Raw genomic sequence first — 16,759 nt, 5'->3', positions numbered from 1 at the left:
ATGTATTGAAACAATAGTTGCTCAGTATAATCCCATATTATAAATAGGTCATCTATGAACCTATACCAGGCTATTATATGTTTGGTGAAAGAATAACTATCCTGACCAAGCTCTTTCAATAGAGCGGAACGCGTGGCAACTTCCACCCGGTGGGGTGAGTTTCATGGTTTTAGACCTGGTCTGCATGAATTGATGCAAGAAATTTTATGACATTTGATGCTCGTGTCAACAAAGATTAAATGCACGTTTTTTTACCAAGTTGCTCTAGTGTGCTTGGGCAACTTTTTACTATCCTACTTACCAGCAACTGGGAGTGTTTGGCTGGAGTGGATAGTACAACCTATTTTTGATAGGTTGAAAGCTTAGCCAAGCTTTAGCCCAAAAGCTCAAGCTATTTGAGAGAGGTTGACCGCAGTGATTTTGGCTACATATGGATTTGATATATAATATACGCATCCACTGTGCTCTTCCATTTTCCCAAATGACAAAGGAGTTTCACCAGGCCCCACCGTAAGCTTAATAAATCTATACTTTCTCTTCGCTCTTGTTCTAACCTTGCTGTAAAGTTGCACATTCCCTTCTCCCTAGCTTAGAGAAATGTAGTGAGATGAAGCAAGTGGCATCATTATCTGCCTCCCAGCTTGCCCTTTTAAATCTTTAACCAATGTCAGATATGTCTCTGTTTTTCACTTGCAACATTCACAACCTCTGAGTTTCTAGCCATTCCTACATTTCCAGATTACCCAGCATTAACCCCACAGAGGTAAAATACTTTTTCAAATACACCCCTAAGTCATTTAGAGCACATTCTCAGTTTCTTTCCATAACCATCTTTTATTTGAAATATACAATGCTACAACATCATCGCTCACTATTGCAGGTTTCGTCTCCAACCTCCCCTCCTGCTGTACGTAGTCATTTTCGGGTCCGCTCCTAGCCACTCATTGAGTGTTTTTTTATATAAAGTAGAGCTCTAAAGAAAATGGTGGAGAAACTTTTGTTTATTTTCTTCAACATTTTTGTTTTCTTAGTTATTGGTAGAAGATGAAACTTTGTTTTTCTTGTGAGCACCTGCTTGCATGGACAACCAAATCAAAGAAGGCACAAGCGACTAGATAGACGGTGCTTCACAGGGCAGTTGACTGTCTTGTGAACTCTGGCAAAGATGCTGTTGAAGGAGGTGTGCCTGGAGTTGAACTGGGGCATTCATTGAGTTGTAAGCAAGACAGCATCTCTTCCCCCAGCTCTAGTTGTTAACTCGTTAATGTGCCCAAAGCTTTCCAGCTGGCAACTAACCCCTTCCACCGGAATCTTGATTTCTTTCCTGGATCTTGTTAAAAAATAATTTTGTTCGACTTATCTTCGCAGCTTGAGTTCATATAATTTGACCAAAACATTAAGTACACAGTTAAGGGCTGCTAGAGAGTCAGCATTTAGGTCTTGCAAAGGCTATGCCAGGTGTAGTTGTGGCATTGATTGGGAAGAACATGAAGACTGGAAAGAATCCAGGGATAAGTCGTGTTGGTCATCCGTTTGAGTGGTGAAGAGTGCTGTGCTGTTTGAGACCCTAGCGAATTATCGATTGTCTGACCTTTCACGGTAGGGCTCACCCAGATTTCTCTCAACAGGACTACAAGGATTAGTCGCATGAGGGCTCATCACCTTAAAGCATGACTCTATCCGCAACGGAATAAGCTGAGTTGTTGAGGGCATAGCTCCCTCACTAGCACTTCAGTTTTTTTTTTTAATCTGTAATTTTTCTTTTAATATTAGTAGATGTCTGCGTATAGTCACCCTTTACAGGGGAATTTCGCACCACAGTCTCTCTGACTGGTGTTGAGGTCGAGCTGTGGATCCTAGAGTTGCGATTCACGGAAGATGCGCTTACCGCATCGTTTTTGCAATTAACCGTCGGGGAGTGAATAATATTGATAAAAAGCATACCTTCTTCGACACATAGCTACCAGAGCAGATCTTGCCGCCCCCGCGTACAACTGCACTGACGCCGTACTTTCTGCGCTTTGCCAGGCTGCAGGCGTTAAGAGGTTTCCCATCCAGTGTGTCACATCCAGGGAGGTTCGTACACCAATATTGTATCAAAGCAGGAGGGTTCCTTACAACTGCACTCACACCGCACTCTGCACTGTTTGTTTTGTCTGTGGAGTTAACATTTCTGCGAGACTTCCATTCACCCCCACCCGAGCTATTAGTGTTGCATAGTTTATCTTGATCATTCTTACCATCTCCGGACCCAACCCAAATTTGAGAACCTTTTCCATAAAACAATCTACCCAAATGAACGATTCTTCGGCGTCCACCGTAAAGGGCACTTTGTAGATCACTCAACTGGTTTTAAATACCTGTTCTGTCGGCATATTATCCCCGTCTTTTAATAGCTGCAAGTGGAAGATGTGCTGCCAGGCTTAAGTCACTGACTAGGTTCCATCCTGTTTTTCACTGGTTGATGAAATCACCTCAGAATAGTCTGGCCAATAATACTTTTAGCTCATTTTTCAAGCTGGAGATCAACCTCTCCCCAAATCTGAGTGATCATAATGGTATAATTTTATAAGGAAACCGTATGCAGGGATTCCATTGACCATATTTACTTTGGTGGTCTTCTACTTCGACTCTTCTTGGTCGACTTTTCCCTTCAATGTATATATCTCCCAAAAGACAGAGGACTAACCAGTCTCCAAGTAGAAGACCATGAGGTAAATGTGGTTGAAAGAATCAAATAGAAACGGCTGCATTGCTTAAAGGATTGAGTCGCCTCCATCCATTTCTAACAATGTTTTCCTCATCTGACAACCCTGCGTGGTTAACTTCTTGTGAATCTCACCCACAACAGCTTTCTAGTGACAGAAGCCCATATGGTGAATTTCTTAGATCTCATCTATGGGACCATTGGTAGAATCACCATTTTTGTAAAGTTTTACTAAGTTGTTTCTTCTTCAACGCTTCATTAAGAAAACCACAAACTCGCATCAAGCTAATACTGAACTGTTTTTCTGAATAGTGGTTCACCACCTACATTGATATTTCTTGTAAAAAAAATGTTGTCGTTTATATGTAGAGCTTCACTCATGTGGCATTTTTCAGTGGACTCCACGTTTTGCCCATGTGGAATTGTAACGGATTTCTCTTGGATTGCTCGGTTTATTAAATGGTTTATTAAATGGAATAGTCTGGCATTAAAACCCAGGTCAACAGCAGAGCTACCATACCACCACCAATGGGCAAAATTCCCACATCGGAACTTAATTTGTCCTTCCTTGTAATCGTAAATCTCATTTAGCAAAATAATGTACTAAACCGAAAATATCTATGGGATCCTGTCAGAAGAGAAGGTGAATTATTGTGTGCCCCAGCCTGCATTAATTTGCAATCTCAAATTCAAGTCTCTGACCTAAGAAACATAAAATTCCACATTGTGTGCAGGAATAGCTAACTATAACACTTTGAAGCTCTAGCTAGATTCATGACAGAACCATTTTTGATCGAGAAAAATAATTGGTATGATTACATATACAAAACAATTTCAATATTTTTAACAAGCCAGTCCCCAGACAGTTAACTTCTGTTTTAAGCACACCAAGTAAAATAACCTTTTTTGTTTCTTTATATAAACTTAAGGAAAATTATTCTTTGGACATGTAGTCAGAGACTTCACTGCATACAATCCACATGCTTCCCATATATGATTTTGTTTAGATTTTAATTATAGTTTAGGTTGAAAAACTGTACCTTTTCCCTTTTGCTCTTTAGTTAGCCGTTGCCAACAAATGTTCTAAACCTATTTCATTTGCTAAAATACTGTTCTATGTCCCAATGAAAGTGGGAGTAGAGTAAGAATTGTATTTCCTACAAGCACCATCAGGAGATTCTGGTAGCAGAAAGAATTTGGACTTCACTATTGAGAAAGGGTACCGTAGGGCAATCTGACGCAGCCCTGCTGTGTGCGTGTGTGGTTGGGTGTATTCATGTTTTTATATAAAGTTGTTTTGTAATAGCGCCCATTGCACACTGATTAGTATATCTGTAGATTTACTGATCCATCAAATTGCAAATACTTTAGAAACATGTTGTATTATTGGTTTAGAAAAGACCAATGTATGTTTCAGTGGTGGGCAGCAAGAAAAAGCTGATCAAACTGAATATGCTTGCATGCATTGTGATAATGACCCCTAGTCCAAGACCATGTTCAAGGAATTCTTTACCTTTAGGCATATGTGAACCATACAAACAGTTAAACAGATTCCATGTAAGCCATGAGAGCAAAATGGAGCTACGTTACATACCTAATGTTGGCAGCCATTCTAATTATTTGCACTTTCATACAGTATATCTGCTCCGCTGACAGCACCATTGACATTTGTTACACAGTTCTTATTATGTATTATATTTCTGGAGGCTTGGAAGTAGTAGTTAAAAGGTCACGTGTATTTTGGAACTGAAAGGTGGAAGGAAAACTGCTTACATAGATTCAAGGACAAAGTTTGCCAGCACTAGTCATCTGTTTTTCTGTTTTCCCAACAGTTTTTGGCAGCCGGAGAACATTTAGTGCACCACTGCCCTACTTGGCAATGGTAAGTCCAAATAAAGAGGAAGTGGATTCTTGAGTGCAAAGCGGATGTGGTCAAAGAATGCAAGCGGCAATTGCATAATATTTGTGTAATTGCTGATGAGAGCCGTCAAGTACATCCTTTAAGCCGGAATTTACCAACTGCTGTCTTCAATCAGTACGGTTCAAAAGCATAAAGCTGTCCTTGTTTTTATTTAAAAATGTATCATCATGTTTGGAAACATGGTATTTCGCATTTATAAATACTGTGGCATGCCCTTACCATAGTTTACTTAGGGGAGTTCTATACCGCACCATAAATAGCATCTGCTTCAGTCTTTCAAATATGTAAATATGCCTTCATAAAACACATGTTTTCCGTTCTTACTACTGTATGCCATAAGTTGCCCTTCGTCTGTGTTCTGATTCTTTGCTGGCCCTTCCAGTAGCGTAAATCATCCTAAGCCATATTATAGTTTTAGTTACAAATACCTAATTCCATCTGTACGTTTGACCCTGAATAAAACCTTTTTGTAGATTGTTTATTGCAGCATTCAGTCTAATTCCAAAATATCTGTCCTTCCTACTGCAACAGTTTTCCTCGTTTCTTGCAACTATCTACATGTTTAGACAGGAGACCTGTTACCTGGTTAATGCCCTCATGAGTTCTGGCCGTGCCCACTTCCTGCTCTACTCTGGAGTACTTTTCCAGCATGTATTTCCTAATTCTAGTGCTTTTCGAGATCTTTGACATGCTGCAGAGTCTCCAGCTGTTCTGTTGGGGGGGGGGGGACAGGGAACCTTTCTATCAGTAAACTAATGCAGTAGCTTTTGCATCCCCAGGTATACATTCCTCCGAATATCTACACACACATAAATATTAAACGCGTAGATTACTAAACAAAGCTGGGATCTGCAACCTTTGGCTCTCCAGATATTTTGAACCTCTGCTCCCATCAGCCCTATCCAGCATAGTCAAAAAAGAAGGCGAGACACAGGTTGCAGACCCCTGAAATAAAGGAACTCCAAATCATAACTTAATTACACATCTGCTATTAATCCCTTGTCTCATTGTCTTAGTCTTTACAGAATGTTGCATTTAGCAGTGTTCTTCATGGGGGATTGATCTTATGCTATATCCAAATTGAGTTCTTACTGAAAATTACATTTCATGTGTATCGCAGTGTGCAATCTAGTCTGCACTTCCCCTTAAGCATATGTATTCATTGGCATTTATACTTGGAGGAAATATATTCTATCTGGGATACACAAAGGGTACAGGAATTTTCCAGCAGTGGTTGTTCCTCCTTGTTCTGAGATATATCAAAGTTTCTCGGTTTTATGGCATGTATTGTCAGACCTTTCTGTCTGTATTTATCCATATTTACTCTGTGCTCTACAAAATTAGTTTTCAACTAGTATTTTTCTACATTTTAAAAAAAAAGAAAAATGTACATTAGCGATGGATGATGTTAAAGTGGAGTCTAGCTGACATAGGTTCTTGCACATGAATCCAAGACCAATTTTCCCTTAAAAACATTGGATTTACTGGTTATTGTTTCTGGGTTGAGCAATATCTCTGCTACCATTTAAACAAACTCAAACTAGAATAAATGCCTTTTTATTTATTGCCTCCTCTGTTAGTTTGGTCTAACAATTGACGGGCCTGCAAGGCATGATTGACAGCTTGGAGAATCAAAGCAAGAGACCTGAATTTCCATTTTTGTTCTTTTTATAAATACTGACGGGAAGCAAGGGATTTCCTTTTTTTTAAAGAAATATGTTTTCATTTGCTTTTCTATGCTGGCAGCAGCTAATAAATCACAGAAAACCAGAAGTTAGTAACCTGGTAAGAAAACTAGCAACAGCATTGACCTCTGTAGGAGGATAAAGTCCAAAACAGCATGTCATGGAGCAGACTCAGCCAAGATTGGCTACTAATTCAGGGAATGAGGATGACTGGCCTTGAGAAATGAATGCAGGGGAGACTGTTGGGAGGGTTCTTCAAAGTGACTATCTGGGGAAGGACTTGAAAAGCTAGGGTTAGCCAAGGTGTGATGATTCGCCAGGTATTGTCACTTCTCCCCACGGGTGAACCCTTTGCAATGAGGCTAGGGAGGTGCGGTTGCTACCCAATAGTGCCCCTATGAGTGGTTTAATGCAGGAGGACCTCATGGGGAGTGTAAGGGTGTCGAAGAAGGAAGCTGAGACAAAGGTGGCATGATTTTGGTTATAGACTTTTATTGTAGCTGAAGGAGATTAGAGAGGACTCCAGGACTGCATGGGAAAGACTATACAAGTTCGACTTCTCTGCACGGACTCTCAAGGCACACAAGGAAGCAGATAAGCCAGGCAAGATACTTGCCTGGTTATGCAGGAAGGAGAACCCGCGACAGCCCCTCAGAGAGATCAAAGATGAGGATGGTATAACGCAAAGATCACAACAAGCAATTAACGATGTCTTCTCAAACTTCTATGCCAAACTCTATGCTCATAACGAGCGAATCCCTGAAGCGGATATCAGAGATACCCTGGATGAGATCGAGCTACCCAGATTAAGCCAAGAACAACGAGATGCGCTGGGAGAAGCCATCACACTGGAGGACATATCGGAGGCGATCTGGTCCCTCTCCACAAACAAGACCCCTGGGACTGACAGCCTTATCCCGGAATTCTACAAGGCCTATGAGGGGATCCTAACCCCGATACTGCATGGAGTGTACACGGAGGCATACGAGACCGGGACCCTGCCGAGCAGCATGAGAGAGACCCTCATAATACCAATGCTTAAACCAGGTAAACCTGCCAATGAATGCGACTCGTATCGCCCCCTGGTGATGCTGGACTATGACGGCAAGATCCTCACAACTATACTAGCCAACAGGCTCTCGAAGGTAATAGGATCCCTGATACACGAGGACCAGAACGGCTTCGTCCTAGGACGCAACACCACTGCCAACCTAAGAAGGCTACAACACGTTATGGCACAAACAGCGGAGCACCAGGAAGATCTAGCTGTGCTCTCACTAGATGCCATAAAGGCTTTTGATTCAATATTTTGGGAATGGCTCGTTGCTACCCTGAGGGAGTCTGGACTCGGAGAACAATTCATCCGTTGGGTAGAGGTCCTCTATAACGACCCAGTGGCGAGGGTGAAGACTGGAAGTATGGTGTCGGAGGCTTGGCCCATCCAAAGGGGAACCAGGCAAGGGTGCCCACTATCGCCGATGCTATACATCCTGGGCCTGGAACCAGTGGCAATTTATTTCAGGAGGCAGCTATTCGACTCTGGCATCAACATCGGCGGAATAGATAACATCTCCTTGTATGCCGACGATGTCCTTCTATATCTACGGAACCCCAGAGAGAACGCACCCACCGCGCTGGACATCCTCGACAACTTTGCCAAATACTCCGGGATAAAGTTTAGTAGACAGAAATCAAGTTCCTTTCCCCTTGCAAGACTCAGAGGGAAAGACATCGAAGATTTGCCCGAGATTGGGATTCAATGGCAGGTGGAGGCCTTTCGATACCTGGGCCTCACCATTGCTCACTCCCCACTTTCCACTCACGAGCGCAATACTGAAACTGCATTGTGCGGGGTACGCAGGTCCATCAGATTCTGGTCGAAACTTCCCCTTTCGGTGATGGGCAGAGCCGCAATATCCAAAATGATAATATTGCCAAGGTTCCTCTATTACTTCACCAACATTGCGTACTATATTCCCCCCTCCCTTCTTCAGGAAACTGGAATCCCTGCTTCGAGACATCCTATGGGGCCAGAAGAGACACAAACTCGCCCTGCACATCCTCATGCTTCCCCATGCTGAGGGCGGCATCCAACTGCCCAAATTCCAGAGATGCTATCTGTCGGCACAACTAACACATGCCACCAAGTGGCTTTCGGATGAACCCTCGGCTGAGACTGGCCTCCTGCACCGGCTGATGACGCCAATGCACCCCAAGGAGGTAATATGGAGTTCACTGGTGGGACCCCCCGACCCACCCATGATAGTGACGCTGGGGAGACAGGTCTGGAACAAGGTTAAATCACTGCTTGGCCTTCAGCACCCCTACATGCCTGAAATCCCCATTCTGGCTGATGTTTGCAAGACCCCCCTTGAACTGCCAATGATGAGGAGCTGGGAGACCTGCGGTCTCTACACATGGGGAGACCTGTTCGACGAGGGATCATTCAGAGACTTTGACTCGCTTCAATTAAAAGACGGGCTCTCACCAGGCCAGTTCCTATGGTACCAGAGGGTGAGACATGTAGCCAAGGCAAAATGGAACACATGGCCCGAGGAGCCGGAGACACACCCTCTTGTACAGGAAATGTACAACCTGAGCGACGGCTGGAAGCCGACATCGAGACTATATGCCCAAATAAACGCCCGATCTAACCCCAGAAGTGCGCACCTGAAAGAGAAGTGGGAAGCTGACATTGTAACCGAAATCATGGAGGGTGAATGGGCACGGGCCCTGCTGCAACCGAAGGAGGTTTCACGGAACGCCAGGTTCAGGATGATTCAGCTGAACGTCCTCCACAGGACCTATATGACACAGCACAGAATATCCACCTTCAACGGCAGCATTCCCTGGACGTGCCCATGGTGCTCCTCTGAACAAGCCGACATGATTCACATGTTCTGCACCTGTCCCAGATCACAGAAGCTCTGGCTAGCTGCCGAACAGACCAGGAAAGCTGGACTGGAAAGGTACGAATGGACCCCCAAGGAATGCCTCTTGGGCACCTACCTGAGACTCAGTAGAATCAGGCATCTAGTCAAACTTATGGACATGGCGTGCATACTCGATAGAGAACAATACCGATGGCCTGGAAGTTGCCGCCAGGCCCGCGATTTGGACCCTGGATCAAGGAAATGGAGAGATGGACTGCCGCAGAAACCAGAGCCTGGGAGGAGGGGAACAGCAGAGGCGGAGAAGATGCGAGTGCAACACTAGAGTCCTGGAAGGCCCTCATGAGAGACATGATCTTCTCGACGAATTTCAAACCCCCCTGAGCAGAGCGTTATGGCATGAACTGCAATTTAGCCATCCTGATGAGACCACCAAACCTGCGCACGCGCTGGCGCCACCCCCCGAAGACTGGCACGGAGAAAGACGGCCCCGATACTGAGTCTACACGTGCCGATTGGACCGCACTATAACAGCAGGAGAGAGGACAGTCTAAGTTGTTGTTATTGTTGTTTTGTTGTCACTTGTTGTTCAATTGGCGAATGTGTCACGCAATCAATATTACGAGCCATAACCTATGCCTAACTGCTTTATGTATGACCTTAAATGCCAATAAAAACATTTAAAAATAAATAGACTTTTATTGTATAGAAAAGGTCCTCAGTATCCCTATCTTCTAAGAGGGGTTTCCCTGCCACAAAACAAATACTAAATGGTCTGCCAGAATGTTGTCAACTTAATCTCCACTGTCCTGTGTCGCAACCTACTTCTATCTCTCACACTACAACTCAAAGATAAACAAACTAACAAAGTTCCTTCTTCTGGAGAATGGCTCCCTTCTCCTGCTCCTTCAATAGTGTCCAAAATAATGTTCTCTTAAAACAGAAATGCCAGCGAAATGACTACCTTCCCCTGGCATCTATATAACAGCTCAAATTTCGGTACAAGGAGAATGACTCCCTTCTTGGCCAGTGGTTTCTTCGTTGCCACTGCGCCGAGAAAGATTACCTCTGCTCATGTTCTCACTGTTGGGGTCCCAGACCCTTCTCTGGTGGCCAGTGGTTTCCTTGTTACCACTGCCCCGAGGTAGATTTCCTCTTATGCTCTTGACATCTGCTTTCCGGCCCCAGACCCCTATCTGCTCTTGTTAGGGTCCCCGACCCTTCTGGTAATCTTGTTGGGGGCCGACCCTTCTTGTGTTTGTAATAGGGTCCTTGACCCTTCCCTGGTGATCAGATGGTTTGTCTGCCACGGACACGAGGAAGATGATGCTGGCGGCACGAGTAACACTGGCTAGACCCAATAGTTGGTTCACTCCCACTGGGCCAAGGGAAAGCTGTTCGAACGTCTCTCCTACCCGCTCTCACGTCTCTTCCGGGTCTCCCGTACCTTCCCTTACCTTCTTGGGGGCTTCGGTACGTCACCTGGGCTTCCTGGGACTGGGACCAGCTTGGTCCGCTCTTCAGGCTTCTCTCCTCGTCCGGATCTGCATCGCGGCATCTCTGCACACAGCCCAGCTTGCTTAACTCTCTCGGTCGTATGCTCTGGTCTGTACTGCCAGATGCAACAGTGAACTACCACAGCTGCTTGCCAGTGTTCTCTGCATCTTCCTCCCGCTTGTCGGCTAGACTGATTTGAATCTCTCACGTTGATCTGCTATACCTGCTTCGTCTGACGGCTGCGTTCAGCTCCGCAGGCGGGCTTGATACATTTGATAGTCCTTTGTTCGTCTTTTGGGAAAAAAAAAAATTCACATTTATTGACCTTTTTGCAAGAACAAAAAGAAAGCACAGTACGGCCAAATGCAAGAACATAAGCACAAAATGACAGGATCACTTTGAAAATGGCCTCCCGTATCACCCCCCTGTGGGCGTCTCTCCACCCCACCGCCCCCCCCCCCCCCCCAAGAACATTTTAACTCTGCCATCTGACCCTGAGTAAACCCCAAAACCCCAGATGTGTTACGGTTCATCCCGTCATCAACTTAAGAACACCTGGTTCTACTCCAGTATCCTTTACCAAGGACCGTATTCTCCCTTGCACAACACAGGTTGACACCATCCCCATCCCCTTATTCTCCACCTCCTCCTCGATTTAGCCCCCTCCCCCCCAGTCCCTGTTTTTCCAGATGTTTGGTCACTCCGGCATGTATCTCGATCGGAACTCAGCCCACTCTTATTCGAGATTCTCCCCTCTCTCATGTATCGCAGCTGTGATCCTTTCCATCACGTATATATTCCTGCCCATATTTATCCACTCAATCTTACCCGGGAGCAATAGCCTTTTCCAGTGCATCCCTAAGCATGCCCTTCTAGCTAATGGCAGACAATGAGGTAAATCCGGGAGGCTAACGTAGTATTCCCCCCCCCCTCCTCCTCGTCTTCCAAACCAAACCGCACCATTAACGGCGATTTAGCTCTGGTAGCCCCATCCAGCTCCCTGATCCACCCGAGGACCTCACCCTAATAAATTTGAACCCTCTCACAGCCCCTCACAAGGGACAGTAGTCAGCCGGCTCATCGCATCCATGCCAGCAAAGGGGGCTCATATCCGGAAACATCCTAGAAAGGCAGACTGATCGTACTGCCATCTATGCAGCAGTTTTATCACATGAAGTTTGTATTGGCATGCGATGGAGACCCTTTATTTCCATAGACAAGTCCAAGATGTTTTCTAGGGGGGGTTAAGTCTCTTTGCACCATATCGCTCCATATTTCGGCCGTGACTACCCCTTCAGATGTAGGTATGAAAAGACAGATAATTTCCCTGTTCCCAGCTCCTTCTCCCTTTCCACTATGGAGATGAATTGACCATTCCTCCACAGCTGGCCCACCCTCATAAGCCCCACCACAAACCAGGTCGGAAATCTGTCCAGATTCGGAATCCGGGCCCTCACTCCCAGCACCCACAGGTGATTAAGGGGGGGGGACGGCCAGGTCGTGATGCCCTTACTTTCTGGGCACTTCCACCATATATTCCAGGTAACCCACAAAATGGGGTGTTCCCTTACCCTCCTCCTGCGGCACCCACAGCCATTCTCCGATTGTCGCCGGTCTCAAATGGACCTTGTCCAGCTCCACAGATTGACAGTTCCCTAATTCCCTCAGGTGCGGAACCAGGACCCTAAATTGCGTCACCTTATAATACTGGCAAATGTCCGGGCAGCCTACTGCACCCTTTTCCTTCGGGAGCACTTGTGCCTCATACCCCACCCTCGGTTTCCTGCCCTGCCATAAGAACTTCAGGAGGCGGGCTTTGGCCTCACATCGCCTGGGACGTGAATAGGGAGCATCTGAAACATATGAAGGATTCTAGGGGGGGGGGGGGGGAGTTCATCTTAGTAGCGTTTAGCCGCCCCAACCATGAGACCGTCAATTTGGCCCATTTTTCCAAGTCGCTATACAGCTTCTGCAAGAGGAGCAGAGAATTTACTTTGTATAGTCCGCCTATGTCTCTCCTGTCACCTTTTTATACCCAGGTATTGCAGCTGCTACTCTTCTACCTTCATCCCCAGACTAGTCAGATTCTGTTCATCTTCCAGCGGATAAATCCAATATTGGGCCAACGGAACAGGGAATAGCTAATCACAACATTTAATTATTTATCTATATCAATAAATGTACTGTTTGTTGATTTCTAAAAACCTTTATTTTCATATCAAAATTTCATAAAATATAACATCAAACATTTTATCAAAAACAACTATCTGCATCATACATTCATACTGATTCACTCCTACCACTCTCAACTTCCTACTTTGTTATCACAACACATAAGTCTTGTTGTCTCATGACCACCTTCCTGGATGGCCTCCAATTACTTATTTTAAACAGTGATCAACAAAAGTCCTCTATCAAATTCTGTGATGGTTCTGCCTGCGTGTTCTTAGTCACACAGACTTATGTCTACACGTGTTTCGGTTGTCTTTTCGGGACATCACCATTCATGGCCCCTTGGTTCTTGCAACCTTCTTCATTGTTATATTACGCCTGGAGGACCAGGGACTTTAATCAGGCACCCCTTTTTGTGTTTAATATCTTCCAGCGGATCCAATGGGAACAAAATAGATTTCCCCTGTTTATCTTCAAGCCCAAAAGGGCCCCATACCGCTCTATTTCAACCACCACCAGAACCGAGGTCAGTGGATTCTTCAGATGGAGCAGAATGTCATCAGCGTACAGTCCCAGTTTGTATTCAACCCCTCCCACAGAGATGTCTTCCACTCAGGATCATTGCGTAGTTTGAGGCAGAGGCTCCTGGGAGAGAGTGCACAAGATCTGGGAGAGAGGACATCCCTGCCTCGTGCCACGAACCAACCCAAACCAACTAGAGAAGTTGCCATTGGCAGAGACGCAGGCTACCAGATCCGAATACAGAGCCATGAAACCATGCAGATACTTGGGCACAAATCCAAATTTAATAAGAGGTGCCTTCTGAAAATTCCAATCCACTCTGTCAAAGGCATTCTTTGTTCCACTTTATGCATTGTATGCAGTTCCACCCATGGGGATTACAAAAGTCCTTCATCTCTGTTGACGTATTAATCCTCATCTCTCCTTGGGAACACCTTGTACCGGTATTGGTACAGTCAATGATCTTCAGGTCTCCTGTGCTCTTCCTTGTCCTAATACTTTAATCTCCTATGGTACAATAATACATAGGTTTTCTTTCAGTGTAGTGGTTCTGGACATTAGCGAGGGCTAGGGAATTTCTGGGAGTAACAGCATTCAATGGGCTGTACCCTAGCAGATCGTCCTTATCCCCAGAGGGGGAGGCGCTCCCCATGAGGTCCTCCTGCATTAAAGACCCCCTAGTTCCCTAGGGGAACTATTGGGCTGCAGCCACACCTCCCTAGCGTCATGGAAAAGTGCTCCCCCTTGTGAGAAGTGACAACACCTTGTGAATAGTAACCAGAGGGATTCCCCCTCTGAGGATAAGGACAATCACCTTTGGTACAACATCGAACCCCCACATACCTTAGTGCCCCCCTCCATTTCAAACCATTATATTGAGAGTAAACCAATGTGTTTCTGTAGTGCCTGGGGTACAGCCAAGACGGAAACTAGGATGAAGAAGAGTACATAAAACCTGAGGAATATGGACTGTGCTTGAACTGAGATGAGGTGGCTCACAGGAGGCATGAGTAATACCAAAGAGCCATTGACAACAGGTGCTAAAGTTACGCTGGGGCGGAGTAAGCCCTATAAAGTGGAAACGGAAGCACTCTACGTCTTCCATCCTCGTCCGAGAACCCAAGAGCTTCGAAGTCTGCACTCGACCCGAAGAGAGGGCTCTGCAGAGGATGCTGGTGAGTGGCTAAGGGAGTCCGTGGCGGTCCTGCATTGCCAGGACAGTGCCCAGTGAAAGCAGGCAGGGCAGTGGCATGGCCTCCAAGAGGAGGTGGACTGCACAGTCCCCTAATGGTGCTGAGACTGCAATGAGCCACAACACGCAGAGTCGCGGCAAAAGCAGTAATCAAGCAGACTGCTGCAGGAAGAGGGAAAGGGACCAATCCCAGTACCGGAAGAAGGGAGCCATTCTCCTGGTCCAGAAGGTTGACTGTACAAATTGCTGGAACTACAAGCCAGGGGAAGGGAGTCATTCCCCCTGTCATCTTTTTGCAAGAGAACATTTTTAGGTGTGTCACCCGTATACCAGGATAAGGGAGTCATTCTTGTGGAGAAGGAACTTTGTTGGATTATATTATTCTTTAGTTGTAGTGAAAGGGATAGAAGTAGGTTGTGACACAGGACAGTGGACTATGTTTTGTACAGACATTCTGACCGATCCTTTAGTATTAGCTTGAAGCAGGGAAACCCCTCTTAGAGATAGGGACAGTGAGGGTTATTCTACTATCAATAAAGGTCTATAGCAATAAACATGCCACCCTTGTGTCATCATCCTCCTTCGACACCCTTTAAAAAGGCCATTCACAACCCCAGTTGAGCAAAGCCGCGTTCTTACGTAGTGTGCTAAGCAGCAAGGCTGAACAAAGGGGGAGTGGGGACTGTTGTGTAGTACAGTTAACACTAATCGGAAACTTTGAGGACAAGAACCCCACAGGTAAATTATACAAATAACAGTAATGTTTTATGATACATTAAAATACACTTCTGAATATTTCAAGGTAAGTAAAAATACTTTAATACATTTATCCAACACACAGTTTAGTAACCCACTATGACACACACACTACTTTAGAATTCCAAGCAGTTTTTCATGCAATAAATGCATTCACTGAAGCCGGCAGAACAGATGTTGATCACTCCATTGTACGCAGTCCTTCTAATATAAGGCACCCAGCACCATAGACTGCAACTTCAGAAGCCCACCCCTAACCTGTACCAACTCTCTGGTAGTCTTTTTAGGTGTCCCAAAAGCTTCCTCTGGGAAGAGGTGAGTAGCCAGGAGGGCCCACTCAACTAGTGCAGGTAAAGTGCTGAAGTTCTGTGAATGCAGAGTAAATGCAGCCAAGCAAAATGGGGACTTAAGGGCCTTAAGTAGAGCGACTACCACCCCTGAGGTTCTCTAGGATGACCCACAGAAGTACTGACTTGTACACAACCATCCTTTAACAGCCCAAGATTGCGCCAAGTTGACCAGGATTTTACACCCAACGCACCAATGGGGAGGGACGTAGTTCAAGAGCTGCAAGGGATCTAAGGTCCTCTAGCCCCAAGAAAGTTAGAAATGGTCCCAGGTGTGACAGTAAATCGCTGGGGAAAATAGAATCACCATTGTAGTCACTGTGCAGGGTTGTTGGGTCGCGGGTTTGAGGGCATTCTCCTCTGGTCGTCTTTAGGTTCCTCTGGAGACGTCAGACTGTAGAAGGTCACCCAGACGAAGGCAAGACCCTTGCAGAGATCTTCACAGATGAACTTGCATTGACCCTGGATGGAGTCATGAGAAACTAGTCAACGCAGCTTTTGAACTTCGGTCTTCCTGCAGGCTTGTCTCCTGGTGGAGGGCAGCACAGTGGATTTGCAAAGTCCCGGCAGAGCCACAGGATACCTACAAAGTGTTTCAGACGTTTGGCCAGCCAGAAATCCTTGCAGCAATTAACAGCTGGTCTCCGGCTTTGCAGAGCAAATGCAAAGCTGCACGCTCCTACAACTGAAAACTGGCGGTGTACCTTGAACAGGACAGGTGACGGGTTTGTCCCACCATTCTTGGGCAGGAACGCACCTCGCAGCGGTCTTCCCTGTCGATAGGAACGTCGGGATTTGCAACTTTTTGGTATTGGATGAGCTAATGCTGCTTTCTGCAGCAGTTCCCTGGTCTCCCTCAGTCCTCTTCTTTGTTTCTCTTCAGCTCTAGTGATCGACTTGGTTCCTGGCGGTGGCCCCAGCCCTCCAATAAAGACACTTTGCAACTTGAACATGACTGTCCAATAGTTGACAGCCAGCCGGCCCAGCAACATCCAAGCCCTTAAGGGAATGTGGATTGGGTGCAGACCGCATCCTCCTCACTTCCTGCCCGCACACACGAAGGAGAGCC

The 16,759-nt window shown here is 45.7% G+C and overlaps 1 protein-coding gene across 2 annotated transcripts in view; it reads left to right on the top strand.

The window, feature by feature from the left end:
• The window catches only part of ATG3 (autophagy related 3), an 888,364-nt gene that overhangs the window by 126,719 nt on the left and 744,886 nt on the right, over positions 1–16,759 (top strand). For both annotated transcript variants that reach the window (XM_069636485.1, XM_069636484.1), the window contains one exon: positions 4,540–4,589. In XM_069636485.1, the coding sequence (XP_069492586.1) occupies positions 4,540–4,589 (50 nt within the window). The remainder of the gene's footprint in view (positions 1–4,539; positions 4,590–16,759) is intronic.

The sequence above is a fragment of the Ambystoma mexicanum genome, chromosome 7p (assembly GCF_040938575.1).
Source record: "Ambystoma mexicanum isolate Mex_15411 chromosome 7p, UKY_AmexF1_1, whole genome shotgun sequence".
Classification (NCBI taxonomy): domain Eukaryota; kingdom Metazoa; phylum Chordata; class Amphibia; order Caudata; family Ambystomatidae; genus Ambystoma; species Ambystoma mexicanum.
The sequence above is the reverse complement of the archived record's forward strand: the minus strand, read 5'-3'. Positions and strand labels throughout refer to the sequence as shown.